The sequence below is a fragment of the Herpailurus yagouaroundi genome, unplaced genomic scaffold (genome assembly GCF_014898765.1).
Source record: "Herpailurus yagouaroundi ecotype Mexico unplaced genomic scaffold, PumYag 140, whole genome shotgun sequence".
NCBI lineage: Eukaryota > Metazoa > Chordata > Mammalia > Carnivora > Felidae > Herpailurus > Herpailurus yagouaroundi.
The window spans coordinates 500,252-527,285 of record NW_024412395.1 but is presented as its reverse complement, the minus strand read 5'-3'; the positions used below and the strand labels follow the sequence as shown (position 1 = coordinate 527,285).

At 41.8% G+C, this 27,034-nt stretch overlaps 1 protein-coding gene across 3 annotated transcripts in view; it reads left to right on the top strand.

Moving 5' to 3' along the window:
- Positions 1 to 26,331, top strand: part of FAM168B (family with sequence similarity 168 member B) — a 33,808-nt gene extending 7,477 nt beyond the window's left edge. The window contains exons 3-7 of one of the 3 annotated variants that reach the window (XM_040474695.1): positions 8,250 to 8,333; positions 22,306 to 22,448; positions 22,584 to 22,761; positions 24,652 to 24,777; positions 25,218 to 26,331. In XM_040474695.1, the coding sequence (XP_040330629.1) occupies positions 8,250 to 8,333; positions 22,306 to 22,448; positions 22,584 to 22,761; positions 24,652 to 24,764 (518 nt within the window). In that variant the 3' untranslated portion in view covers positions 24,765 to 24,777; positions 25,218 to 26,331. The remainder of the gene's footprint in view (positions 1 to 8,249; positions 8,334 to 22,305; positions 22,449 to 22,583; positions 22,762 to 24,651; positions 24,778 to 25,217) is intronic. The other 2 variants (XM_040474696.1, XM_040474697.1) reach the window with 2 other exon arrangements.
- Positions 26,332 to 27,034: the final 703 nt, after the last annotated feature.

The following is a 27,034-nucleotide window of genomic DNA, read 5'->3' as shown; positions in this document are numbered from 1 at the left end:
GGTGTTCAGCTACTCCCACCAGTATACTGGCTGTGAGCCTTGTTACATCTGCTCTATAGGAACCCCCCATGGGGCTTCTCGTTCTCTATTCAGACCAGTCCTGGGGTGTGTTCTGATTGCACTCAGCTTCCATCCCTGGGCCAGAAGGAGATTCTACTGGTTAATTCAGGTCTGAGGCATATTCCTCCCTTATTGGAGTCAGCTAGTCAAACTTGGGCTGTGAGGGAAGCAGTAAAGCAAATTTGGGGGACTAGGAGCTGATTGGTTGAAAACAGCAAATGGTCATCCTAGTTGGTGACATCTAACATGGAGTCATTATTTTATTTTTTTTAATTTTTATTTTTAGTTTTTTTATTTTAGAGAGCATGTGTGAGTAGGGGAGAGGGGCAGAGGGGGAGAGAGAGAATCTTAAGCAGGCTCCATCCTCAGCGTGGAGCCCGACGCGGGGCTGGATCCCATGACACTGGGATCATAACCTGAGCCAAAATCAAGAGTTGGTCGCCCAACCCACTAAGCCACCCAGACACCCCAAGGAATAATTGTTTGTAATGTTAAATTTTTTTTGTGGGTTTTGATAATATGGTGGAACAGATAACCTTAAAATCCTGTTGCTATAAAACCTCTAGAAAATTGAATACAACATTTAGGGGTGCCTGGGTGGCTCAGTGGGTTAAGTATCCAACTTCAGCTTAGGTCTTGAACTTACGGTTAGTGAGCTCAAGCCCCACATTGGGCTGTATATTGTCAGTGGGAGCCTGCTTCAGATCCTTGTCTCCTTCTCTCTCTGCCCCTCCCCTGCTTGCATGCTCTCTCTTTCTCTTAAAAATAAATATTTTCAAAAAATTGAATAAAACATTTAAAAAATGTACAACTGAACTTGCAGGGTAGTGAGCGAAATATCTGTAGCTAAATATGAAAGTGACATAAAAACCAGTGCATTTGGCCATTGAGCTGATAATTAGCTTGTCTTAGGGGCATGTGCTCTTAGTTGGTTTTAACATCCCACAAGGGGACAGAAAGTGAGGCCATTGTGAGGCTGAGAGTTGGAAGTGGGACCCTACACCAATCTTGTTCCTCCAGAGGGTCATACTCCCAGGGAAGATGTAGACTAAAACAGTTCTTTCACTGGTTCCACAAGGGAATTTTATCTCTGCTTGGGCTCTAGGAAGGGGGAAATCCTTCCTAACACTTTATAACGAGTCAGAGATATTGGAGGCTCCACTTTGTATTACCCAGACTTACCAGGGGTCCATAATTGAGAAACTAACATAAAAAGTAGTCTGCAGCCTTCATTACCCCTAAGCACCTGACAGCAGCAAATGCAGAACTGCTCTGGAGGCATATGTTCCCATTCCAGGTTGTGTGGGTTTCCCACGAAATTCTGCCTGTTAACAATGCAAGTAAGAGTCACCAGTCATGATAGACTTCAGGAATAGAACATCAGGTAGAAACCACATCACACAAACAAGTTTAGAATAATTGGAGATCAAAAGAAAAGAATCAGAATATAAGAGGGGAACTAGACATGGGTATGTGTGTGTGTGGGGTGACCATAAAGAACCAAAGGAACTTAAAAAGGAATGGCATGTGAATAAAATTCAGGTTAAATTGCAGGTAAAACACCACTAAATGGGAGAACCAGGATGCCAAATAAGGAAAGGGGGGAGGGCTATAGGAGAGCATTTAAGAAATCTAGATGTCAGAATGAGAAGACTTGGGGAGAATTAAGAGCTCCATAAGGTCGAATAGAGAAGAAAAGGAGTGACAGAATTTTCTGGAATTGATAAAAAGAAATTTAGTAATAAGACCTACTATCTTTAAGTCATCAGACTAGTTTAAACAGAATGCCGAATAGCTGAGGAGAATCCTGGGTGGATCTGGAGCAACGGAAATAGGCAAAAAAACCCTATGGTATTAGTGTTGTCTGATAGTCTTTTTAATAAAATATTGATTGCCTTTCATATTCCAGTTCTGTGCAAGATACCTAAATTTTGTTCCTGTTCTTTGGCCAAAAGCAGAGATTGGCAAACTTTATATAAAGGTCCAGGTGTAGTATATATTTCAGGCATTGTGGCTCTCTGTTAAAACTATACAACCCCTACTTTCCAGAACAAAAGCAGCCATAGACAGTACTGAGTGTGTGTTTCAGTAACACTGGAAACTGCCTCAGTAGGTTGATTTTTTTTTTTTTTTCTTCAAAATAGCAGTAGCAGTGATTCTTCACGAATTTTTTTGTTTCTCCTCCCTTCTCTCTTGGGACTTACATTTATAAGTGTAGTAAATCATTTTACCTGTTTCTTGTGTCCTGCGTTTTTTTGTCTTTTACATTTTTTTCCTCTGTGAGCTTTAATGTGGATATTTTATCCGGAAACCGCCTCAGTAGGTTGATTTTTTTTTTTTTTTTTTTTCCCTCAAAATAGCAGTAACAGTGATTCTTCACGTATTTTTTTGTTTCTGCTCCCTTCTCTTTTGGGACTTACATTTATAAGTGTAGTAAATCATTTTACCTTGTGTCTTGTGTCCTGCATTTTTTTGTCTTTTACATTTTTTCCCTCTGTGAGCTTTAATGTGGATATTTTGTACCAACCTGCTTCCATTTCACTAATCCTGCTAATTCTTCTCCAGTTTGCTATAAAACGCATTTATTGAATTGACTTTTTTCATGTACTCCAATCTTCTCTTTTCTCCAACATACTAATCACAGTCATTTTAAAGATCTTGTTTGGTGACTGCAGTCTGTGAATCACCTGTGGGTCTGTTTTTATTGTCAGTTGTCCCTTTTTTTGTTTGTTTCTCAGCCATGTGGTCCTGTCTCCGCATGCCTAATGTTTTTTCATTCAGTGCAATACACAGTGTACTAAAATTGGAGGTGGGCAGTCCCTATCAAAATAACACCAGTATTCTTCACAGAGCTAGAACAAATAATCCTAAAATTTGTATGGAACCAGAAAAGACTCCGAATAGGCAAAGTAATCCTGAAAAAGAAAACCAAGCCTGGAGGCATCACAATTCCAGACTTCAAGATGTATTACAAAGCTGTAATAATCAAGATAGTATGGTACTGTCACAAGAACAGACACTCAGATCAATCGAACAGAATAGAGAACCCAGAAATGGACCCACAAACGTATAGCCAACTAATCTTTTTTTTTCTTTTTTAAATTTTTTTAAATGTTTATTTTTGAGAGAGAGAGAGAGACAGAGCATGAACAGGGGAGGGGCAGAGAGAGAGGGAGACACAGAATCTAAAGCAGGCTCCAGGCTCTGAGCTGTCAGCACGGACCCAATGCAGGGCTCAAACCACAAACTGTGATATCGTGACCTGAGCCACAGTTGGACACTCAACCAACTGAGCCACCAGACACCCCCACTAGTCTTTGACAAAGCAGGAAAGAATATCCAATGGAATAAAGACAGTCTCTTTAGCAAATGGTGTGAAAACTGGACAGCGACATGCAATAGAATGAACCTGGACCACTTTCTTACACCATACACAAAAACAAATTCAAAATGGATGAAAGACCTAAGACAGGAAGCCATCAAAATCCTAGAAGAGAAAGCAGGCAAAAACCCCTCTGACCTCGGCTGCAGCAATTTCTTACTCAACATGTCTCCGGAGGCAAGGGAAACAAAAGCAAAAATGAACTACTGGGAACTCATCAAAATAAAAAGCTTCTGCACAGTGAAGGAAGCAATCACGAAACTAAAAGCACATGGAATGGGAGAAGATATTTGCAAATGACATAACAGATAAAGGGTTAATATCCAAAGTCTATAAAGAACTTATCAAACTCAACACCCACAAAACAAATAATCCAGTGAAGAAATGGGCAAAAGACATGAATAGACACTTCTCCAAAGAAGACATCCAGATGGCCAACTGACACATGAAAAAATGTTCAACATTACTCATCATCAGGGAAATACAAATCAAAACCACAGTGAGATACCACCTCACACCTGTCAGAAAGGCTAAAATTAGCAATTCAGGCAGCAGCAGATGTTGGTGAGGATGTGGAGAAAGAGGAACCCTTTTGCACTGCTGGTGGGAATGCAAACTGGTGCAGCCACTCTGGAAAACAGTATGGAGGTTCCTCAAAAAATTAAAAATAGAACTACTGTATGACCCAGCAATTGCACTACTAGATATTTATCCAAAGGATACGAGAGTGCTGATTCAAAGGGCCACATGCACCCCAAAGTTTACAGCAGCACTATTGACAATAGCCAAAGTATGGAAAGAGCCCAAATGTCCATCTACTGATGAATAGATAAAGAAGATGTGATATATGTATATTTATGTTATATATAAATATATGTAATGGAATATTACTCGGCAATACAAAAGAATGAAATCTTGCCAATTGCAACAATGGATGGAACTAGAGTATTATACTAAACAAAATTAGGGAAAGACAAATATGACTTATGTGGAATTTAAAATACAAAACAGATGAACATAAGAGAAGGGAAGCAAAAATAATATAGGGAGGGGGACAAACCACAAGAGACTCTTAAATACAGAGAACAAACAGGGTTGCTGGAGGTGTTGTGGGTGGGAGGATGGGCTAAATGGGCAAGGGGCATTGGGGAGAACACTTGCTGGGATGAGCACCGGGTGTTATATGTAGGTGATGAATCACTGGATTCTACTCCTGAAATCATTATTGCACTATATGCTAGCTAACTTGCATATAAATATAAATATAAATATGAATATAAATATAAATAAGAATTGTAAGTGGTCCAGTTGATGTCTTCCTTTGTGAGGCAAGATAGCATACTGATTGAGCTTTATTTTCTTCAAGCCAGCTTTATTGAGTATGATTGACAAGTAAAAATTACATATATTTAGGTTGTACAACATGTTTTTTTTAAAGGGGTATATGATGATTTAATATATGTATACACTGTGAAATGATTACTGTAATTGAGTATCTTCAAATGCTATCATATTTGGGGATTAGAGTTTCAACATACAAATTTTGGAGGGGGCATATTCAGTTCATATCATGCCCCCATGCCAATATGTCCATGTATTTGAATTTCTCTTTTTGTTACACAAAATGTGGTGGACACAGATAGAATTAGAGAAGTAGGCTTTTTGGAGGGGAGGATAATACTTGTGAAAGGTCTAATGAAGAGGAAGCAGAATCAAGTAGGGAGAGCCTCAGGACTGTGCTACACATTGCTGAGGTCTTAGCCAGCTCAGGGGAGAGCTGTGAGGGAAGGATTGGTGGTTAGAGGAGGCCCTCATTAGGCAGAAGTGGCCCTGGGAGTCAGCCCACATATTCCTCATGGCTGAGCAGGGGGTTCTTTTCTGGAATAGTGATGTAGGTGGTAGTGTTCACTTTGTTTTGTCAACTTAAGATATTCTAGGAGTCATTCCATGTTGGTTCACAGAGGTTTGCCTTGTTCTTTTTCATATTTTGCATAATGCTGCTGTTGTAATCTTGCATCTTGTGGGGTTTCCAGAGTTTATTCAACTAGTTCTTTGGATAGATATGTTTGAAGTATTTTGGTATTCCAGCAATACTGCAGCTTATATTGATTGTGGAAATTATCTCAGGGTGGATTCCTTGACAAGGGATTGCTGGGTGAGAGAGTAAACACATACGTAATTTTTAAAATACTGATGATTTCCCTTCCATAGGATTTTTATTGTTTTGTATTCCTACCAGAAGCATGGTTTCCCCACAGCCTTGCCAACAAAGTGTGTTTTCAGCTTTTGGATTTTTGCCAATCTGATGTTAGAAATGGGATCAGTGTAGTGGTAGTTGGCAGTTCTATCCGTGTCTTCTATTTATTTATTTTTTTCTATTGGTTTTTTTTTTTTTTTTAGTTTTAAGAATTATATATTAGGAGTATTAACTTTTTGTATAATTTGCAAGTATTTTTGCTTTGTATTTTTTTTTTTATTTAGCTTATGGTATCTTCTGAACTTCTTATTTTCATGAAGTGATTAGTCATAAAAGTGATTAGGATTTGGGATTACTTCCAAGTGTTTTACAAGAGTGGAGTCTAGGTTGTGTAATTTCTAGCTTTCTAGTGTTTCTGTCTCAAAAGGGAGCTAGACTAGATGTTGAAGGAAACAGTCTGTGGTACTTACTGTGAGGGGCATTTTTAGGAAGACCGTGCTGTGGCCAGGAAGATTGATAAGAATAGGAAGGCACAGTGCTTTTCCACTTATTTATTAGAGCCCCCCTGCAGGTTAGAGTTTTCTGGAAAAATTAAGAAACTGAAGGTGCTACAACCAAGACCAGTTAAAGCAATGCTCGTGAGGGGCTGGGGAGACAGTCCTTTCAAGGGTTTCCATGTGGGGGGTTTTGTGTGGCTACAGTGGAAACCTTTGGACTAGAGTAAGTGGGGTCCTGCTGTGGGGCCCTGGGTCAGGGTGGTGGTGTGAGTGGTGTGCGAGTGTGGTGTCCTGTTGCTGGTGTTTAATTATGCTGTTTTAAATACTTGTTATTTGGGTTTTCTCTTTCATTTTAGAGCACAATAATTCATTGTTAGAAGGTTAGGATAGGAAGCGCCAAGCAAACATAATAGTAGTGTTCCAGGAACCTCTTAGACACAAGACAAGTACAGGAGCAGATGATGCCCCTGGAGGATTTACTGGTAGAATTTATGGAGAGATGAGGACATTGGATTTTGAGGGGATTGTTGTAGAGGCCTACCTGATAAGATCTAGGTCAGTAGTATTTAAAATTTTCTTCTTAACCATGAAACTTTCGAAGATTTGTAAGTGGTTCCATAGTACTAAGGTAAGTTAGAGCAGCAGGGTGAATTGAGGGCAGGCTCCAGAGCCTGCTTGACCTCCTGCTGCTCACAGTTGAGGCCTCTAAGGAACTGTACAGGGTTCATAGAACACAGATTAAAAACTACCTTCCTGGTCTTTTTAAAATAGACATTTTAGGTCTATTTCAAGTTGAATCTGTCCTTGATGTCCAAAATGAGTGAATTTGGTAAGCATTTGATCTCCTCACACTGTTTTCTAAGTAATTGGGCAAATGGGAAAGTGGTGATCTATGAAGGAAACTCAAAATAGCTTCTGCTGAGGTAGAGGAAGATCAATTTTGAGAAAGGAAAGCGACTCCGAAGCAGAGGATTGTATATGAGATGAGAAATGGGCACTTGCAAGTAGGGATCCCTTGGGAGTGGTAGGTCTGGAGCCCCTGCCTTGCGAGGAGACCCGTAGAGCCTACAGGACCACTGCTGGAGCAGGAGATGCAGCAGACCAAGGGCATCCAAGCTGTGCTGGAGAATGCAGGGGTTTCTGTAAGGCACTTTATCCACACCTTTACAGGTGACAGCCAGACCCACAAAGATTTTCCTTCTGGAATTGTACTCTGTTTTCTCCTTTGTTACCTTCCTACCCTTGTGGTTTTTCACTTTGGTTACTCTTAGAACTACAGTGCCTTAAATATCCCTAGGAGACACTTTCTCTGAGTCTCTTCAACACAGAGTCTTTTGAAGTCTGCTGTTCCATTTCAACTTTATTTACAGGTGAGGGCAAGAGGAATAGAGAAGGTAACAGCTTTTCTTAACTAGTTTGTGACAGACAATAGTAAAGACTAGTGAATCTGGGTCATCTTTATTGGTTCTGTGCCCTGAATATAAGGAAGGCTTTCTAATGCTCCAGCTGTCACATGAATGGAGTGTTCTGGACTGTGAGCCAGCTGGGTCAGGGGAATGCCTGGGCATGGGCCTTACAGGGCTCCCTAGGCTGTGAAGAGGCCAGGAGCAAGTAACTGAGGCCCTACTCACTGCTGGTGGACGCCTGGTGACTAGGATTTTGACCATAACACTGTTTTATTTGATGTTTTTGTTGTATTCACATGAATTAGTAGTGGTTGTGGTTTAGTGTTATTAAAGATTCATCATTTGTAATTATTTGTAATTAGGTTGCTTGCAAGTGGGTTGTGACATTGGATTTTTCCCATTTCCGTGTGTCAGTAGTACCAGTTACAGCCCCTTCATGACACGATCTCTCAGCATTCTCATTACTCTTGCTAAGTAATAAATTATATGATGAGAACCTAGAATATAAAACTGATAAGTTTGAAAGACTTGATTATGACCCATCCTAATTCTGAGGAAAGGAGACACCTAGTGACAAACTGCTTAGCATACATACCCTTAAGTCAGTCTGTGGAGAAGATAAAAACGACTGGGTCTAGGAGCCATGGTTGTAAAAAATTGTGTTACTCTTTTAAGTGGTGACATTACATTGTTCTGTTTTTCTCCAGCTGGTTTCCCCATGGGCTATGCGGCCGCAGCTCCTGCCTATTCCCCCAACATGTACCCTGGAGCAAATCCTACCTTCCAAACAGGTATGCAGCCTGTATGTGCTGGGTGGTAGAAGTGCTTTGCATGGCCGGGGAGAATGTAAAGTGGGTGGGTGTTGAGAAGAGAGGTTATAGAATTAGGATTTGGGGTTGAGTTGATTTCTTGGTTCGTAAGATTAGCCTTGTTGTTGAGTGCAATAAAAGCTTTATTCTTACTGCATGTAGAGGTCTCTGGACACTGCGTTTCTCATGTTCTTCCACAACGTAGATCTTCATTCTAATCATAGGTTGTAAGTTGCAGGTAACTAGAGCCAGGATACATATTTATGAAATAGTGTTGATTACTAGAAACTAAAGATTATTTTGTCTGGTTAATAGGTGGAATTCCATGTTGCTAACATTTTCAGAGATAACCGATTTCTCCCATATTTTAGCACTTTGGTTATAGTTTTACTTCTTTTCTTTGAAGTATAGTTAACAATGTTCCATTAGATTCCATAAATCTATAAGTTATGCTGTGTTCAAAGTATAGCTACCATCTGTCACCAGACAACCCTATTACAATACCATTGATTATATTCCCCATGCTGTCTTACTTCCTCTGCATGAGAATATTTTTAGATTTTAGAAATCAGTGATAGAGTTGAAAGTTTACATGGTTTGGGTCGTAACCTTGTAAAGAGAGTGGGGCTTTTCCTCTGTGAGCTTGCGCTCTGCTGTGGGCTTGTGTCAGGCTCTGTTCACCCAGATTGGACTTCGTGATTCTGCTGCAGCAGTAGCCCACAGTGACTTGAAGGCTTGGCCTTATGAGTCTGCTGGGGTGCTTCCCTTTTTTCATTTCAGAACACCTAGCCGCACACTGTTCACTTTGATAGAAAAGCGGATAGCTGTAGTGTCCTTACCTTGAATTCTCCTTATTTTGCCAATCATAAAATTCTTCCTTCTGTGACTCTTTTATGCCTTTTTCCTTTCTTTAAAAAAATGTTTTATTTATTTATTTTGAGAAAGAGAGACAGAGACAGAGAGAGACAGAGAATCCCAAGTAGGGTCTGAGCTGCCAGCTCAGACTGCCACCAACTGTGAGATCACCACCTGAGCTGAAACCAGGATTTGGATACCTAACAACTGATCCACCCAGATGCCCACCCTTTCTCCTTTCCTGTCCCTACTCTAACTGTATCTGTTCAACTTGTAGCTCATAGGCTGTCGAACTCTGTGGCTTGGTCTTCTCCCAGGCTTTCTCCTGTGGTTCATGTTCCCTGCCTGCGTACGCCAGAGTAATGTTCCCAGATGAAGGTTTCCCAGATGAGACTAGTTTTTTGCCACATTGCCTTGTTTTTTCCAAAATAGTTTTTGCTTTGTGTTTTTGGGAGCTTTTAATTACCCTTTTTCTCCTACCTGGCAGAGAGTACCTGCTACCTTGTTGCCTATCTTTTGGGGTCTGTAAAAGAAATCCCTTTCCTGGGATCAGTAGTATTATATTATTACTCACTGAATTCTCTAACAGCTAAATGGCACCACTCATCCAGGAGATCACTGATCTGTTTTCTCTCACTATAGATCGTATTTTTTTTTTAATTTTTTTTAACGTTTATTTATTTTTTGAGACAGAGAGAGACAGCATGAGTGGGGGAGGGTCAGAGAGAGAAGGAGGCACAGAGTCCGAAACAGGCTCCAGGCTCTGCGCCATCAGCACAGAGCCTGACGCGGGCTTGAACTCACGAACCGCGAGATCATGACCTGAGCTGAAGTCGGACGCTTAACCGACTGAGCCACCCAGGCGCCCCTATTGTATTTTAAAATTTGTGTATAAATGAATCATATGGAATGTACTTTTTCAGGGCGGGGGGAGGACTGGCTTCTTCTGTAATTAACATCCATATTGCAGTCTTTTTTTAATTTTTAAAATTTTTTAGTGTTTATTTTTGAGAGGGACAGAACTTGATCAGGGGAGGGGCAGAGAGAGAGGGAGTCACAGAATCCAAAGCAGGCTCCAGGCTCTGAGCTGTCAGCACAGTGCCCAATGCAGGGCTCAAACCCACGAACCATGAGATCATGACCTGAGCCGAAGTTGGACACTTAACCGACTGAGCCACTAGGCGCCTCCATGTAGTCTTTATCAGCAATTCATTCCTTTTTATTATGAGGTTCCCTTGTATGAAAATAACACAGTTTGCTTACCCATTCCCCAGTTGGTGAACGTGTGGATTATTTGCAGTTTGGGGCTGTTATCAATGAAACTGCTATGAAGATTTGTGTACAAGTCTGTATGGATATATGCTTTCGTTTCTCTTGAGTAAATACAGAGGGGAGTGGCTGGTTCTTAAAGCAGGTGTATATTTAACTTTGTAAAAAATTGCCAGACTGTCTTCCAAAATGGTTGTAGCATTTTATGTTCCCCACCAGCAGTGTGTGAGAGGTTCACTTCTTCCCAATACTTGGTGCAGCCATTCTTCTTAATTTTAGCCATTCTAGTGGGTGTGTGGTAATGTATATCATTCCAGTTTTAATTTGAACTTACCTAACGACTAATAATTTTGACCTTTTTTTTGTTATTTGCCATTTGTAATGTCTTTGGTTGAGTGTGTACATCTTTTTTTTTTTATTTATATATGAAATTTGTCAAATTGGTTTCCATACAACACCCAGTGCTCATCCCAAAAGGTGCCCTCCTAAATACCCATCACCCACCCACTCCTCCCTCCCACCCCCCATCAACCCTTAGTTTGTTCTCAGTTCTCAACAGTCTCTTATGCTTTGGCTCTCTCCCACTCTAACCTCTTTTTTTTTTTTTTTCCTTCCCCTCCCCCATGGGTTCCTGTTAAGTTTCTCAGGATCCACATAAGAGTGAAACCATATGGTATCTGTCTTTCTCTGTATGGCTTATTTCACTTAGCATCACACTCTCCAGTTCCATCCAAGTTGCTACAAAAGGCCATATTTCATTTTTTCTCATTGCCACGTAGTATTCCATTGTGTATATAAACCACAATTTCTTTATCCATTCATCAGTTGTACATCTTTCACTGTATATCAGTTTTGAGTTTGTTTTCGTGTTGAGTTTGAGAGTTCTTCAGATACATGATTTGCAAATATTTTCTTCTGGTCCGTAGCTTTTTTCATTCTCTTAACATTGTCTTTAAAAGAGCAAGAGTTTTTATTAATTTATGTTTTTCTTTAAAGATTTTATTTTTACATAATCTCCACACCCAATGTGGGACTTGAACTCAGAACCTTGAGATCAAGAGTCACATGTTCCACAGCTGAGCCAGTCAGGCACCCCAAGAACAAGAGCTTTTAAATTTAATCACTTTCGGGGCGCCTGGGTGATTCAGTTGGTTAAGCGTCCGACTTCGGCTCAGGTCATGATCTCACAGTCTGTGAGTTTGAGCCCCGCGTCGGGCTCTGTGCTGACAGCTCAGAGCCTGGAGCCTGCTTCAGATTCTGTGTCTCCCTCTCTTTCTGACCCTCCCCCGTTCATGCTCTGTCTCTCTCTGTCTCAAAAATAAATAAACATTAAATAAATAAATAAATTTAATCACTTTCAGGTTATCATTTTGTTAATTTATGGGTCATATGTTTGGTATCATTTCTAAGAAATGTTTGCCTAACCCAGATCACAAAGATGTTCTATTTTCTCCTAGAAGTTTCATAGTTTTAGGTTTTACATTTAAGTCTGTGGCCCATTTTGGTTTAGTTTTTGCATATGGTGATAAAAATGGATTGAAGTTCATGCATAAGAATTAGTTGTTTGTGGGGCACATGGCTGGCTCAGTCAGTGGAGCATGCGAATTTGAGCCCCACATTAAATGTAGAGATTACTTAAAAATAAAATGTTTTAAAAAAAGAAAGAAAAAGGAATCAGTTGTTTGTTACCATGTATGATCATGCTGCAGATCACTCTAAAATGTCACATTCTAGAATTTTTTAGAGCAGCTCACTTCTCATGTTTTCTTGGAGTACAAGTTGATGTAAAAGCATACTAAAAGCTTCCAACTCTTCTATTCTTTTACCAAAAAACCTTCAGATTTGTTTGAGGCTGGCAAAGCTGTTCTCCTTGCCCAGAGTGTATAGCTCCCCAAGAGGAAGCTTGGTGTTTGTAGATCTGGTCAGCTTTCTCCTTGGGTGCTACTGGGTGTCCTCCATCTTTTCCCGTGGGTGCCTCTGGGTGTCCTCCATCTTCTCCTGTGGGGTGCCTCTGGGTGTCCTCCATCTTCTCCCGTGGGATCCTCTGGGGGTCCTCCATCTTCTCCTGTGGGATCCTCTGGGTGTCTTCCATCTTCTCCCATGGGTGCCTCTGGGTGTCCTCCATCTTCTCCCGTGGGATCCTCTGGGTGTCTTCCATCTTCTCCCGTGGAATCCTTTGGGTGTCCTCCATCTTCTCCCATGGGTGCCTCTGGGTATCCTCCATCTTCTCCCGTGGGAGCCTCTGGGTGTCCTCCGTCTCCCGTGGGTGCCTCTGGGTGTCCTCCATCTTCTCCCGTGGGAGCCTCTGGGTGTCCTCCATCTTCTCCCGTGGGAGCCTCTGGGTGCCCTCCATTTTCTCCCGTGGGAGCCTCTGGGTACCTTCCATCTTCTCCCGTGGGTGCCTCTGGGTGACCTCCATTTTCTCCCGTGGGAGCCTGTGGGTGTCCTCCATCTTCTCCCGTGGGAGCCTCTGGGTGTCCTCCATCTTCTCCCGTGGGAGCCTCTGGGTGTCTTCCATCTTCTCCCATGGGAGATAAGTCCTTTCTTGCTACTTTGCCATGACTGCTCTCAGGTTGTTGTAACCACAAGGCTGGGTTAGGCAGGTGGGAGTAATGGCATTGTTGGGAACAGTGGCTGCCTCATTCAGAGGAGCATTTGCTGATAGATGCCAGAGTTGTCAGCTGCCAGACTGCTGGCGTAGTATTGTCAGACCCTCTGATTTTTAGGAAAAGCTGGGAATAAAGATGTATATGAAATTTGTGAATGACAAAGTAAGCTGAGAATAAAAAATAATCTGGGAAGAAACCAGGATAAAGATGTATATGAAACTTGCAAATGAGAAAATAAAAGGCACTTTGAAGGTCCTTCCAGTGTCTCGCAGTGCTTTCAGCCACCTTACCTGAGTCTGGGCCATGGCTGTGCTCCCATCTTTTTCTAGGATCTACTCAGTGTTTTCATACTGTGAATTTAAAAATTTGCCTTTTTGAGGCACCTGGGTGACTTGGTTGGGCGTTTGACCTCGCCTCAGGTCGTGATCTCACGGTTTGTGGGTTCGAGCCCCACTTTGGGCTCTGTGCTGACAGCTCAGAGCCTGGAGCCTGCTTCAGATTCGGTGTCTCCTTCTCTCTGCCCCTCCCCCACTTGTGCTCTGTCTCTCAAAAATAAATAAATGTAAAACATAAAAATAAAAATTTTCATTTTCCGTGGGTCTTTCATTTCACCTGATGAGCAAGCCAGAGTTGTCCTTATAAAAAAGTTAAAGTTTGTTTCCATTTCTGTTGTTTTCTCAGTCTGCCTTCTGGTTCTCTTCACACCACGTTTGTAGATAAAACTAACGTAGTACAGGTGGTGTGTTTGTGGAGATTGGCTTTCAGAGAGTTAGTAGTCCTAATATTGCTTATTTCTTAGTTCTTCTAAGTGTGACATGATGAGGCTTTAGAGAACTTTGTAATGAGATGTCATATCTTTTGCTGAAAGAGTCCATTACTTGAACCTGTAGGTGGAGGCATCATTCATTTCATCCTCATGGACAAGTGTAACAGGCTGAGTACCCATGCAGCCAGAGTGGGCTGTCCTTTCTTAGAATCAGAGGAATACATTGGAAAGAGTTTGGGCTGTGGAGTTAGCTAGATGTGGCTCAAATCCAGACTGTATCACTCCTGGGAAAGTTATTTTATTTCATTTTTAGCATTTGTATAATGTTTTTCTTTTTAATATAATTTATTCAAGTTAGCTAACATACAGTGTGTATACAGTGTGCTCTTGGCTTTGGGAGTAGATTTCCATGATTCATTGCTTACATACAACACCCTGTGCTCATCCCAAGTGCCCTCCTCATTGCCCATCACCCCCACTGCTCAACCCTCAGTTTGTTCTCTGTATTTAAGATACTTGGTTTGCCTCCCTCCCTCTCTGTTTGAAACTATTTTTTTCCCCATTCCCTTCCGCTATGGTCTTCTGTTAAGTTTCTCAAATTCCACATATGAGTGAGAATACATATTTGTCTTTCTCTGACTGACTTGTTTCACTTAGCATAATACCCTCCAGTTCCATCCATGTTGTTGCAAATGACAAGATTTCATTCTTTCTCATTATTGGCATTTGTATAATGAATTCACATGTTCCCTCAGCTGAGGATTCCGGCAAGCAGCATGCACAGTCAGGCTCCCGTGGCCCTGAGGATGCACATTCACACTTCCCCGTTTAGTCATGAGTATCTGAAATTAATATTTACCATTATCATGTAAAGTCACCAAGAACACATTCAATTCTTTGTAGTAAACTCTATTTAAGAAGTGATTCAAACACTACATTAGCACATATTTTGGGGGGATATTTATTTATTTTCTAAGTTTTTATTTAAATTTCAGTAAGTTAACATACAGTGTAATATTAGTTTCAGGTGTGGTATTTAGAGATTCATTACTTAGATACGATACTCAGTGGTCAACCCAACAAGTGTTCTCTTTATTACCCATCATGCGTGTAACCCATCTCCCCACTCACCAGCATACATTTTTTTTTTACTTTCTAAAAAACGTTTATGTAATTTTGAGAGAGAGGTGTGTACATGAGGGGGGAGGAGCAGAAAGAGAGAGCGAGTGAGAATCCCAAGCAAACTCCGCACTGCCAGCACAGAGCCTGACACAGGGCTGGAACCCTGTGTCACGAACTGCAAGATCATGACCTGAGCAGAACAAGAGTCAGATGCTTAACTGACTGAGCCAGCCACCCAAGCACCCCACCAGCACACATTTTAAAGGGAGGAAAAAATGTTGCTAGGAGTGATGAAATAGTTTCCTTGGTTGCTTTGCCCTGCAGGGCTGGATGGAGGATAAATTGGGGAAGATTTGAATTATGTCCATGAAGTAAGACCCCAGGTTTGTTTAAAAAATAAACTTCATTTATGGCAGCCACACAGGAGAGAAAAGCCTTACAGTGTTACTGGGTTGTGGAGTCATGGGATCTGTTTCTGTCTTACTTAAATTAAAGGTTTAACATGCACATAGTTTACAGATAACCTCATTCTCCTTCCCACTCCTGGTATGTGACCACTTGAGCATCCTGTGGTGAGTGGTTATTTTCTTCAACTGCTCTGACCTCCCTGGACCTGGTATCCTAGTTGAGGCCTTATCCTGGGGGTTATTCTTCTCCATCATCTTGAGTTGCTCGTGTCCTTTCCTTCTGCTTGATTCCATGTCTTAGTTTACTCTTTGGTTTTAGTGGAGGATCCCCTTTAGTAGTCTTCCAGTAGAGATTGGGAGAGTCACAGTTTTGAGATTTTTCATATCCTGAGGACATTTTGTTCTGCACTCACTTCAGTAGTTGGCTTATAGAATTCTGGGCTCACAATTATTTCCTCCCAGAATTTTGATAATATTGCTTAATTGTTTTCTAGCTTTTGTTGCTGCTGAGAATTTTGATACTTTGCTGATGCTTGATTGACTGTAATATAACCTGTGTTTCTCTTTGGTATTCTGTAATTTTTTTTTTTTTTTTTTGGTCTCCAGTGTTTTGAAATTTCATGGTGCTGTGTTTTGGTGCAGGTCTTTCCTCCTCACATACATTTTATGATCTGAATTTTCTTTTTAAATTAAAAAAAAAATTTTTTTTTTATTAACGTTTATTTATTTTTGAGACAGAGAGAGACAGAGCATGAATGGGGGAGGGTCAGAGAGAGAGGGAGACACAGAATCCGAAACAGGCTTCAGGCTCTGAGCTGTCAGCACGGAGCCCGATGTGGGGCTCGAACTCACAGACTATGAGATCATGACCTGAGCCGAAGTCGGACGCTCAACCAACTGAGCCACCCAGGCGCCCCTTAAATATTTCTTAAAGATTTGTTTTCTAAGTATTTATTTAATCTCTACACAAACCATGGGGCTTGAACTCAACCCTGAGATCAAAAGTCACATGCTTTTCTGACTGAGCCAGCCAGGCACCCCTATTGTTCTGAATTTTCTAAATAAACATCTTTTATGCTCAGAAACTTACTATATAAGATCTTGTATGGTATATAGTACTTTTAGAAGAAATGATCTATTCTACTACAAAAAGTTTTTGGCACCTCACAATTTGCAGTCTCAGAACAGTGGCCCTATACATGAGTGTTTCCCTAAGAGGAAGTCAGCCATTGGTGACTCACTTGTTTGATGAGAGTGAAAGGAGAAGCGCTCTAATCATTTTGTTGTCTGGGTTGCATTGCTATGGGTGGTCTTTTTAGGAAAGGAGAATCTGGAAAGCTATTAATATTTTTAAAAGACTGAGCAGTGAAGGTATTTGGTTTTGTATTGTGAATGGTTGACAAGTCTAACAATTATTTTAGAAGGCCATGTCAGTTTTGGATGCCGTGTGATAGGGGTGTGTGTGTATTTTAAGTTTCCTGTTGAGGGTCTCCTGTGTGACACGGTGGGTCTAGTGCTGTATAAAAAACAACAGCAGCAAAAAGAAGGTGCCTAGCCTAGCACACACTCAGTTTTTAACGGGACTGGGAGACAGGGTTTTATTCCTTGAAACTGATTTGTCTTGAGTGTTGGATAAAAGGTGCCTATATAAAAACACAAAATTTTCTGGTTAGTGTTAGGACATAGCTCATAGTTACAAGAATATGCAGTAAGATAACCTACATTAAAAACCATTGCTGTCATTAGTAGAAATAGTGGGTGACTATTTTTCCAACATTTTATTGTGAAAATTTTCCAGTATACAGAGAAACTGAAAAATTCACATTGAACCTCTTGTGGATTGCCAAGATTCCACAATAAAATCTTTTAAAATCAACTTTTATTTCTGTTTAAGTTTTGTTTAATCTCTGTACCTCATGTAGGGCTCAAACTCAAGACCCTGAGATCAAGTGTCACATGCTCCACTGACTAAGCCAGCCAGGTGTCCCTACAATCAACATTTAAAATTTACATTTTACTTGTATCACATATGTATCCCTGTGTCTATCCTTCAGTCCATCTTACTTTTTGACGTGTTTCAAAGTAAGTTGTGGACATCAATTACACTTGACCCCATTTACTCCAGTGTGCATGTTGTTAATATTTGTTTGCAGCTCTGGGGTACCCACCTGGCTGGTTCAGTTGGTTAAGCATCTGACTCTTGATTTCAGCTCAGGTAATGATCTCACAGCTCGTGAATTTGAGCCCCACATTGGGCTCTGCACTGATAGCGCAGATCCTGCTTGGGATTCTTCCTCTTTCTCTGCCATTCCCCCACTTGTGCTCTCTCTCTCTCAAAAATATATACATATTTGTTTGCAGTTTTATTTTAGTTTCGTTTTCACATGAAACTTACATATGCACAAATTTTAAATGTACCATTCAATCATAATCTCACAGGTGCATACACATAGTAGCTTTTTGGAGTCATCTCACCATCTTCAACAAAGCATACATATGAGGCAGGTGTTACAAAAGCCACCTTAAGAGACCTGGGGCCAGCTGGAGGGATTTCTGCAACAGTAGGCCTCTGGCCTCCATTAGAAGAAGAAAGGAAAGGCATTGTAGGTTGACCGTTCATTGGTTGTGAGTGAAGGACTTCACCTTCTTTCAGTGCATGTGGTTGACCAAAAAGTGATTCTGAATCAGAGAACCTCTCTGTGGAGGGCTGTATGCCTGGGTCTTCATTGTTTTGGATTTATACTGTATTCCTGGAAGCTCACTCAGGTTGGCAGCTTCCACCTTGTATGCAGTTCAAAACTCCAAGCTCTTTTTGCAGTTTGAACAGTGACAAAATGGTCTTGGACTTACTTGTTAGGAATAGTGATAAGTTTTTTAGAGGCTCTCTTTTCTCCAATTTTTCATCCAGGTCATGAATTTGTTGCTTGTGTGTTTTCACTTCCTCAAATAGCTTCTTCTTTTTCTGAATTAGTTTATTGTATTAGGATCAGTGAGATGATGGTGCATGGTGGGCACACTTGTGACCAGTCATGTTGATGGAAGCACTGCACCTGAGGAGAGTGGCTATTCGTTGTTGCCACTTAGAGTTAACCTCGCAGTTAAAACGAATTTCAGAATAATTTAGGGAAACCTGGAAGGGTCTTTTCACTCTTCAGGGTGAAAACAAAGTAGTTGAGCTTGGGAGTTGCCTGGTTTGGACAAAGGAGTCAGGACTCACAGTCAGGTCTGGGTTTGTACCTGCTCTACTACTTGGGACTGGGTGACCTTTTGGACAGTATCATCTTTATCAGCATCTTCATAATGAACGCCATGAAGGGCATTCTGTGGAGTGAACCTAGGCACACAAAGTACAGGACAGTTAGAAGAACTTCTAAGACTGACTTGGTCCTTGTCAAAGGGGGATTTCTTTCATGTGACTTGAGAAAAGCATCATTTAGAGCTGGTGTACTTCCTGGGAGTCATTCATTTTCTTTCTCTCTCTTAAACTTTTTTTTTTTAAGTTTATTTATTTATTTTGAGAGAGAGTGAACAGGGAGGATCAGAGAGAGAGAGGGAGGGAGAATCCCAAGTAGGCTCTGCGCTGTTAGTGCAGTCTGTTGTGGGGCTCTATCTAATAAACAGTGAGATTACGATCTGAGCCAAAATCAAGAGTCAGACCCTTAACCGACTGAGCCACCCACAGTCCAATAATGTAATTAAAATTTTTCAACTTTTTAAAGTTTATTTAAAAAAAAATTTTTTTTTTATTTAAAAATTTCTTTTAATGTTGATTCTGTCTTCAGAGACAGAGAGACAGAACATGAGGGGCAAAGAGGGAGAGGGAGACACAGAGTCTGAATCAGGCTCCAGGCTCTGAGCTGTCAACACAGAGCCTGACAGGGGCTTGAATTCATGAACTGAGATCATGACCTGAGCCCAAGTGCCCAAGTTGGATGCCTAACCAACTGAGCCACCCAGGTGCCCCCTTACTGTCTTAAGTCAAATCTTTTTGCCATAGCCCTGGTGCTTGATAATTCCTCCCCCCCACCCTCCCCCGCCCACTTTATTTTGCTGTGATAAACACTGTGATGAGCATTTTTACAGTTGAGTCTGTTCCAATCTATGCTTTTTTTTGGTGGACTTAGGGGATGTAAAGACAGACATTTAATGCTAGATTGTGCCCTAGATGTGTACCCATTTGTATTCCTACAAAACAGGTATATCTTTTCTGTTCCTGTGTTGAGTATACTGTCAGTAGAACTTTCTCCTTGGTTTTTTCCTTCTCCCCCAAATGCCCCCTGCTCCTACCCCACACACACATACATGTATCAGGTCTGGAAATGAGGTCAGATCTTTGTGGAGGATGGACTGGTCCATAGTGGTGTCACATCTTGACTGCGGTCAGGGCTAGAACACTGCTTGGTTCCTCCCTGTGCCAGGTCAAAAGTGGGTTTGAATTAAAGCCTTTTTTTCTTTTCTTTTTAAATTTTATGTTAGTTTCAGGTGTACAACATAGTGATCCAGTTCTGTCTGTGTGCTATACAGCACAATAAGTGTATTCATCATCTCTCATTGTACAGTGTTATTACAATGTTACTGACTGTATTCTTTGAGCTGTAGTTTTTATTCCTCTCCATGACTTACTTATTTTATAACTGGAAGTTAGTACTTCTGAATCCTCTTCACCTTTTCACCCATTACCATTGCCTGCCCAGCCCAGCAACCACCACTTTGTTCTCTACTTAAGAGTCTGTTTCTGGGTTTTGTTTTGTTTTGTTTTTTAGATTGCACATATAAGTGAAATCACATGGATCTTACGGTATTTGCCTTTCTCCGTCTAACTTCACTTAACATAATACTCTCTAGGTCCATTTGTGTTATTGGAAATGACACCTCATTCTTTTTTTTGTAGTTGAGTAATATTCCACTGTGTGTGTGAGAGTGTGTGTGTGTGTGTGTGGATGTATGTGTACATACATATACATGACATCTTTATCTGTTCTGTCTTTGGGTACTTGGGTTGCTTCCGTATGTTGGTATTGTATATAATGCTACAATAAAAATAGGAGTGTATGTATCTTTCCAAACTAGTGTTTTCATTTTCTTTGGGTAAATACCTAGTAGGGGAATTATTAGATCACATGGTACTTCTGTTTTTAATTTTTTGAAGAACCTCCATACTGTTTTCTGTACTGGCAGCACCAATTTACATTCCCACCAAGGTGTACCAGTGTTCCCTTTGCTCCACCTCCTCACCAGCTCTTACTGTTTCTTGTCTTTTTGTTAGTAGCCATTCTGACTGGTGTGAAGTGATATCTCACTTCACAAAGTGGTTTTGATTGCATTTCCCTGATGTGAATGATGTTGAGCATCTTTTCATGTGTCTGTTAGCCATTTGATCTCTTCTTTGGGAAACTGTCTATTCAGGTCTTCTGCCCACTGTTCAGTTGGGTGCTTTTATTTTGGCGTTCTTTGTGTATTTTGGATAGTAACTCCTTATCAGATTTATTTGCAGATCTCTCCTCTCGTTCAGTAGTTTGGTTGTCTTTTGTTGATTGTTTCCTTTGCTTTGCAGAAGCTTTTTAGTTTGATGTAGTCCTAATAGTTTATTTTTGCTTTTGTTTCCCTTGCCTAAGAGATCCATAAGTATGCTGCTAAGGCTAATGTCCAAGAGATTATTGCCTGTTTTCTTTTAGGAGTTTTAAGGTTTCAAGTCTCACATTTAGGTCTTTAATCCATTTTGAGTTTATTTTTGTGGCTAGTTTACGAAAGTGGTCCAATTTCATTCTTTTGCACGTAGTTGCCCAATTTTCCCAACACCATTTGTTGAAAAGACTGTTTTTTTCCCACTGTATATTCTTGCCTCCTTTGTTGTAGATTAATTGGCCATATAAATGTAGGTTTATTTCTGGGCTCTTTATCCTGTTCCATTGATCTATGTGTCTGTTTTTGTGCCAGTATCACCATTTTGGTTACAGCTTTGTGTAGTATATCTTGAAATCTAGAATTGTGATACCTCCAGCTTTGTTCTTCTTTCTCAAGATTGCTGTGGCTGTTTGGGGGTCTTTAGTGGTTCCATACACAAATTTTAGTATTGTTTGTTCTAGTTATGTGAAAAATGCTATTGGTATTTTGATGGGGATTGCATTGAATCTGTAGATTGCTTTCAGTAGTATGGACATTTTAATGATACTAATTCTTCCAGTACATGAGTGTGGTGTCTCTTTCCATTTATTTGTGTTGTCATCAGTTTTTTTTCATCAGTTTGTCCTACAGTTCTCAGAGTATATGGTCTTTTACCCTTTTGGTTAAATTTATTTCTGGATATTTTACTGTTTTCGGTGCTGGTGTTGTAAATGGGATGGTTTTCTGAATTTCTTTTTCTGCTACTTGGTTATCAGTGTATGTAAATGCAACAGGTTTCTGTGTATTTTATGTCCTGCAATTTTACTAAATTCATTAATTCGTTATAATTTTTTTTTTTTTTACTTAGAGAGCGTGAGCTAGGGAGAAGGACACAGAGAGGGAGGGAGGAGGGTAGAGAAAGTGAGAAAGAGGGAGAATATTCCAAGCAGGCTCCACGCTCAGTGCGGAGCCCACAGCTGGGCTTAATCCCTTGACCCTGGGATCATGACCTGAGCTGAAATCAAGAGCTGGATGCTCAACCGACTGAGCCACCCAGGCACCCCAGTGAATTAATCTATTCTAACAGTTTTTGGTGGAGTCTTTAGTTTTTGTGTATAGTGTCATGTCAGCTGCAAATAGTGATAGTTTTACTTTTTCCTTACCAGTAGGGATGCCTTGTATTTCTTACCTGGTTGCTGTCGCTAGTACTTCTAGTAATGTGTTGAATAAAAGTGGTAAGAGGGGAGGGACATCCTTGTCTTGATCCTGATCTTAGAGGAAATCTCTTGGGTTTTCACTGGCCACTGGCTTCTTTGTTTCAGGTTACACTCCTGGCACACCTTACAAAGTGTCCTGTTCCCCCACCAGCGGGGCAGTGCCACCATACTCCTCCTCCCCCAACCCCTACCAGACTGCTGTGTACCCTGTGCGAAGTGCCTACCCCCAGCAGAGCCCCTATGCACAGGTAGGCCTGGGTGTGCTATGGGTCCCTTAATTAAGTGCTCTTGGGCATTGTGTGTGTGGGAAGGGTTGGTTCTCTCTGGACTCTGACCCATGAGGTGTGGAGCCCTGTGGTATTTGTCTCTCTTCCTCCCTGCAGCAGGGCACGTACTACACACAGCCCCTGTATGCAGCACCCCCTCATGTCATCCACCACACCACGGTGGTGCAGCCCAACGGCATGCCAGCAACAGTGTACCCTGCTCCCATCCCTCCACCTAGAGGCAATGGCGTCACCATGGGCATGGTGGCTGGGACCACTATGGCCATGTCAGCAGGTGAGTCCTTGACCCTGGGTTGCCTGTTTTATGAAAGCCAGGAGACGGGAGAGCTCACTAATTCTCTGACCCTTGGTTTGATTTTTCAATGGCTTGAGTTGTGTGGAAGGACATACTCTTTGGGAAAGGAACAGCATATGATCCTTCTTTCCCTTCCTTTCATTTCTTCCCCTTCTTCTTTTGGTTGAGAGGAGAGGTGTGACCAGCCAAGAAGCAAGTACCCTCCCCATGGGGCATGAATGGATAGTGATCAATGTATTAGGTGAGCTGAGCCCTTAGCAGTAGGGCTGAGGGGCATACCAGTGAACATACCAAGCTTGGGCAGAAGGTGATCACTTTGTATCTGGGTGGGCTGGCTTTCCTGATAACTCCCCTTTAGTGTAGGCTGCAGGGCAAGTTGTGTGAATGTTGGTGTTTGCATGAATCTAGGAAAGCTGGCTTTGTGTTCATGGACATAAAAGCCTCTTATAGAAAATCTTTGGCATTGGTCACCTTTATTTCCCAAGGCTTCCCTTTCCCTTGCTCTGGAAAATACATCACAGAGAGATGAGACTCCTGGCTAGGATGTGCATATCTCCCTGTGAGCCCCCAGTGGGCATGTGGGTTGTCTGTGGCACGCAGCCAAGTACGGAAGATGTCATTGCTTGCCCATGGCTGTGTGTGTGTGTTTTAATATTGTTCCCTCCCTCTCTCTTTTTTTTCCCCCTTTAACTCCAATATAGGAAGATTGTGCCAGAGAGAAAGGTGTGTTAGGATACCATGTGTGTTTCTGCTCAGAGTCTCCCTTGTATTTGGTTTTCCCATACTTTTCTGTGAAGGCACAGACAGAAACTGCATGTTTGAGGCACGTGAAGGGAGAGATGGCAGGCCCTGGGTTGGTTGTGGGCAGGAAGATGGGAAGTGAAGAAAAGCAGGGTGAGGCCGTTAGGTTGGAGGTTATGCTGATTTACAGATGGACTCAGAGTTGCTGAGTTTTCTGCAGATATAGAGAAAATACATTTATCTTCATGTACTTACAAGGTCATGTAGTTTAGAATCTCCCTCCTTCCCTCTCTTTAATTTTTACTCTCTTAACCATTTTTAACTGTATTAGTTGAGTAGTGTTAAGTATTTTCACATTGTTGTAAAACAGATCTCTTTCACCTTGCAAAACTGAAGATCTGTGCTCATTAAATAACAGCTCTCTTTTTCCCCTGCCCCACCCTCCCACTCCCCAGCCCCTGGCCACCACCATTCTACTTTCTATCAGTTTGACTACTTGAGATACCTTATGTAAGTGGAATCCTATTGGGTGTGTCTTTCTGTGACTGGCTTATTTCACTTAGCATGACATCCTGTATATTCATCCATGGGTAGCATGGACAAATTTCCTTCCTTTTTAAAAATTTTTTCATTGTAAAAGCTTATTTATTTGGGGAGGGGTGTTTGGAGGGACAGAGAGGGGGAGAGAGAGAATCTCAAGCAGGCTCTGCACTGTTCCTGAGGAACCCAATGCAGGGCTCAAACTCATGAACTGGGAGATCCTGAGCTGAAGTCCAGTGCTTAACTGACTAACCTACCCAGGCACCTGAATATCTTTCTTTTTAAGGGTAAATAATGATTAATTTGTTGATTATCATCTGATCTGCAAAAATCATTGAGTATGCTTATATGAAGGGAAGGCACAGAGCCTTCTACAGACATTATCATATGAGCTTGCTGTGTTTATACAACTTTGAGTTGTGTATGATCTGAATTCTGACAGCAGTCTAGGTCATGACCACCCCTCTTCCTGTTAAAGCAGGACAGGCCAGAGCTCTCTTTTCAGGCAGCATGGAGCTGCGTGGTGACATAGGCTAGCCTCATGTGGGTAGTGCTGCCTGCCATTGAGACAGCTGCTCTTTCTTCCAGGTACCCTGCTGACCGCCCACTCCCCAACTCCTGTTGCCCCCCACCCAGTCACTGTGCCCACGTATCGGGCCCCAGGAACGCCCACCTACAGCTACGTGCCCCCTCAGTGGTGATCACCCTGCAAATGTAAGTGACTGGTGAAACCTGGGTTGACTTTTTTCCCAGTACAGAATGACAAATCTACTATATTTTAAGCACTAACGAGAAAAATGCTTAAATGCCCCTCTTAATCCAAGGGCAGTGTGGCATTTAAAGATTTGTTCTTATTTGGACTCTTAGAAAGTAGAAGGCAGGAAACCATTGAGTACTTGCTGTGTACACTATATACTTTGTTCCTTTCCTAGTCTGTGCTCTAATCTCCTACTGCCTCCTACAGGAACTAGGATTCTGGTTGTAACCAGGAGTCACTCTAAGGTGTGCGGCAACCAGGAGCAGTGGCCTTTCCCACTGCTGCCCTTTCTGGTCCTAGTGGGTTTTGTCCTCCTTGACTTAAATGAAATTCCTTTTTGGAGCAGCGGTGCCAGGGGTGCTCCGTGTGACCATGTTTGTCTTTCTCCCCCTGCCAGGTTTGAGGATGGAGCTGTGCAGTCACATCTTGGAGGTTCCACAGCTGGTGCTGCAGGCCTCGCGCCTCCAACCTGGACTTTCTTCTTAATGCTCTCGACACTTAGCTAACACTACTCTGGCCCGGCCCAGCAGGTCCCAGCGCCATTAGTTTCCAACTGACTCTGTGGGTTGGTCTTAAAGCAATTCCTGTTTTGTGGGCTGCCTGGCAATTTTTTAGCTAACTGTAATGATAAAAAGGGAGTATTAATCTATTCTGAATCATATCTAGTTGAATGCATGTTTAAAAAAAACAAACAAAAAACAAAGCTTGCTCAATCTACCTGCAGTGACTGATGCAAAACCATCATATGCAAAACCCAAAGGAATGGAAAAGCATTTTACAACTTGTATCACTAATGCACTGTTGTAATGTATGCAGAGTCTTCAAGTTATAAGTGTTAAAGTGAATTTCTTCATAGAGTATCTGAAATCCCTTGGATGATTCTTCAGCCTTTGGGGTTGATGTGGGTTGCCAGTTGGTAACGTGGACTTTGAGTTTTCAGCCATCTGTTTCTTTCACACTGACTGCACGGGAAGAGAGTCGCAGGGACAGGAAAAGTGCAGGGTGGGCCACCACTGCCTGGGGCACAGCCAGCTTTCTGGACGTCCCTTTCCTTGCCGTTTAGGCTTGCCTAAACATTGTGGTGTGGACATTCTTAGAGATGATCATGAAAGTATAGAGTTGTATGGCCAGTACAGTTAGGGGCAAGAGGTTGTCTATGTATCAGCAAAGCAGTTTTCTCTGCCATCTCAATTTTCATTACAAGTCTCCTACACGTAGAGATGAGGTTTTCTGTGTCTTTATTGGGAAAGTCTTATGTAGAATTAAATTATTTTCCTGGGATGGAAGATGTGTGAAGGAGAAACAGTCACACTTGGAGGAGGTATTGGTTTCTCCTTTGTTTAGCTTAGAAAACCATTCGTCCCTCCCGCCCCCAGAAGTTTCAGTACGGAAAACATATGTGGGCATTGCTGTCCTCTACCACTCCCCCACCAACGAAGGGCAAAGATTTCAGCTGTCTGTTACGAAGAAAGTTAAATATTTAAAAGAACTATTAAAAGGGAACAAAACTCGATTTGAAATTGTTTCTTGTAGAGAGGCAGGGCTGTGGCTGTGTTTCAGCCCATCCACCTGAAGGGGCCTTGTCATCTAACACCATCTGGAGGAGACTTCTGGAGATGGGTCTGGGGAGGTGTGAGGGAGGGGCTGGTGCCTCTGGTCTGTGAGCCTTGTCTGCCATCTGTAGCTGAGGGCTCTCAGCACAAAGCAGGTATGGACAGCAAGGGCCCAGGCAGCATCAGAATGCATTTGCCTGCCAGGATTTATTTAGAAAGGAATTTGTGTTTAAAGTCAGAATATTGTATATAAGAAATGAAGGGGATTTTTTTTTTTTTTTTTTTTTTTTTGGCTTAAATGTGCCCAGCTTGTATCAGTGGGAGTGTGTCTGTTCACAGAGGGGGTGGGAGGGTGAGGGTTTTGTTCCCTTTCAGCAGTCTGTCAGGGGGTGGATGTGCTCCTATTCACCCCATCATTTCAAGTGTATGGGCTTTGGTTGGGGAGGGGACCCTGCTCTTACGTCTCTGGCAGCTAGGTCAGGGCTCTGGCACTGGTTTGGCTTTTGGCCCTAATTCCTGAGTGGGACACCTGACCCCTGAGCCTTTGGTAACCTTATTTTTTATAGTAAGTACCCCATAATTTTCTTTTTTCACGTTTTATTTTATAAGAAGTTTAGGAATATTTTTGCATGGATCATTGTAAACAGAAGGTTCCTTATTC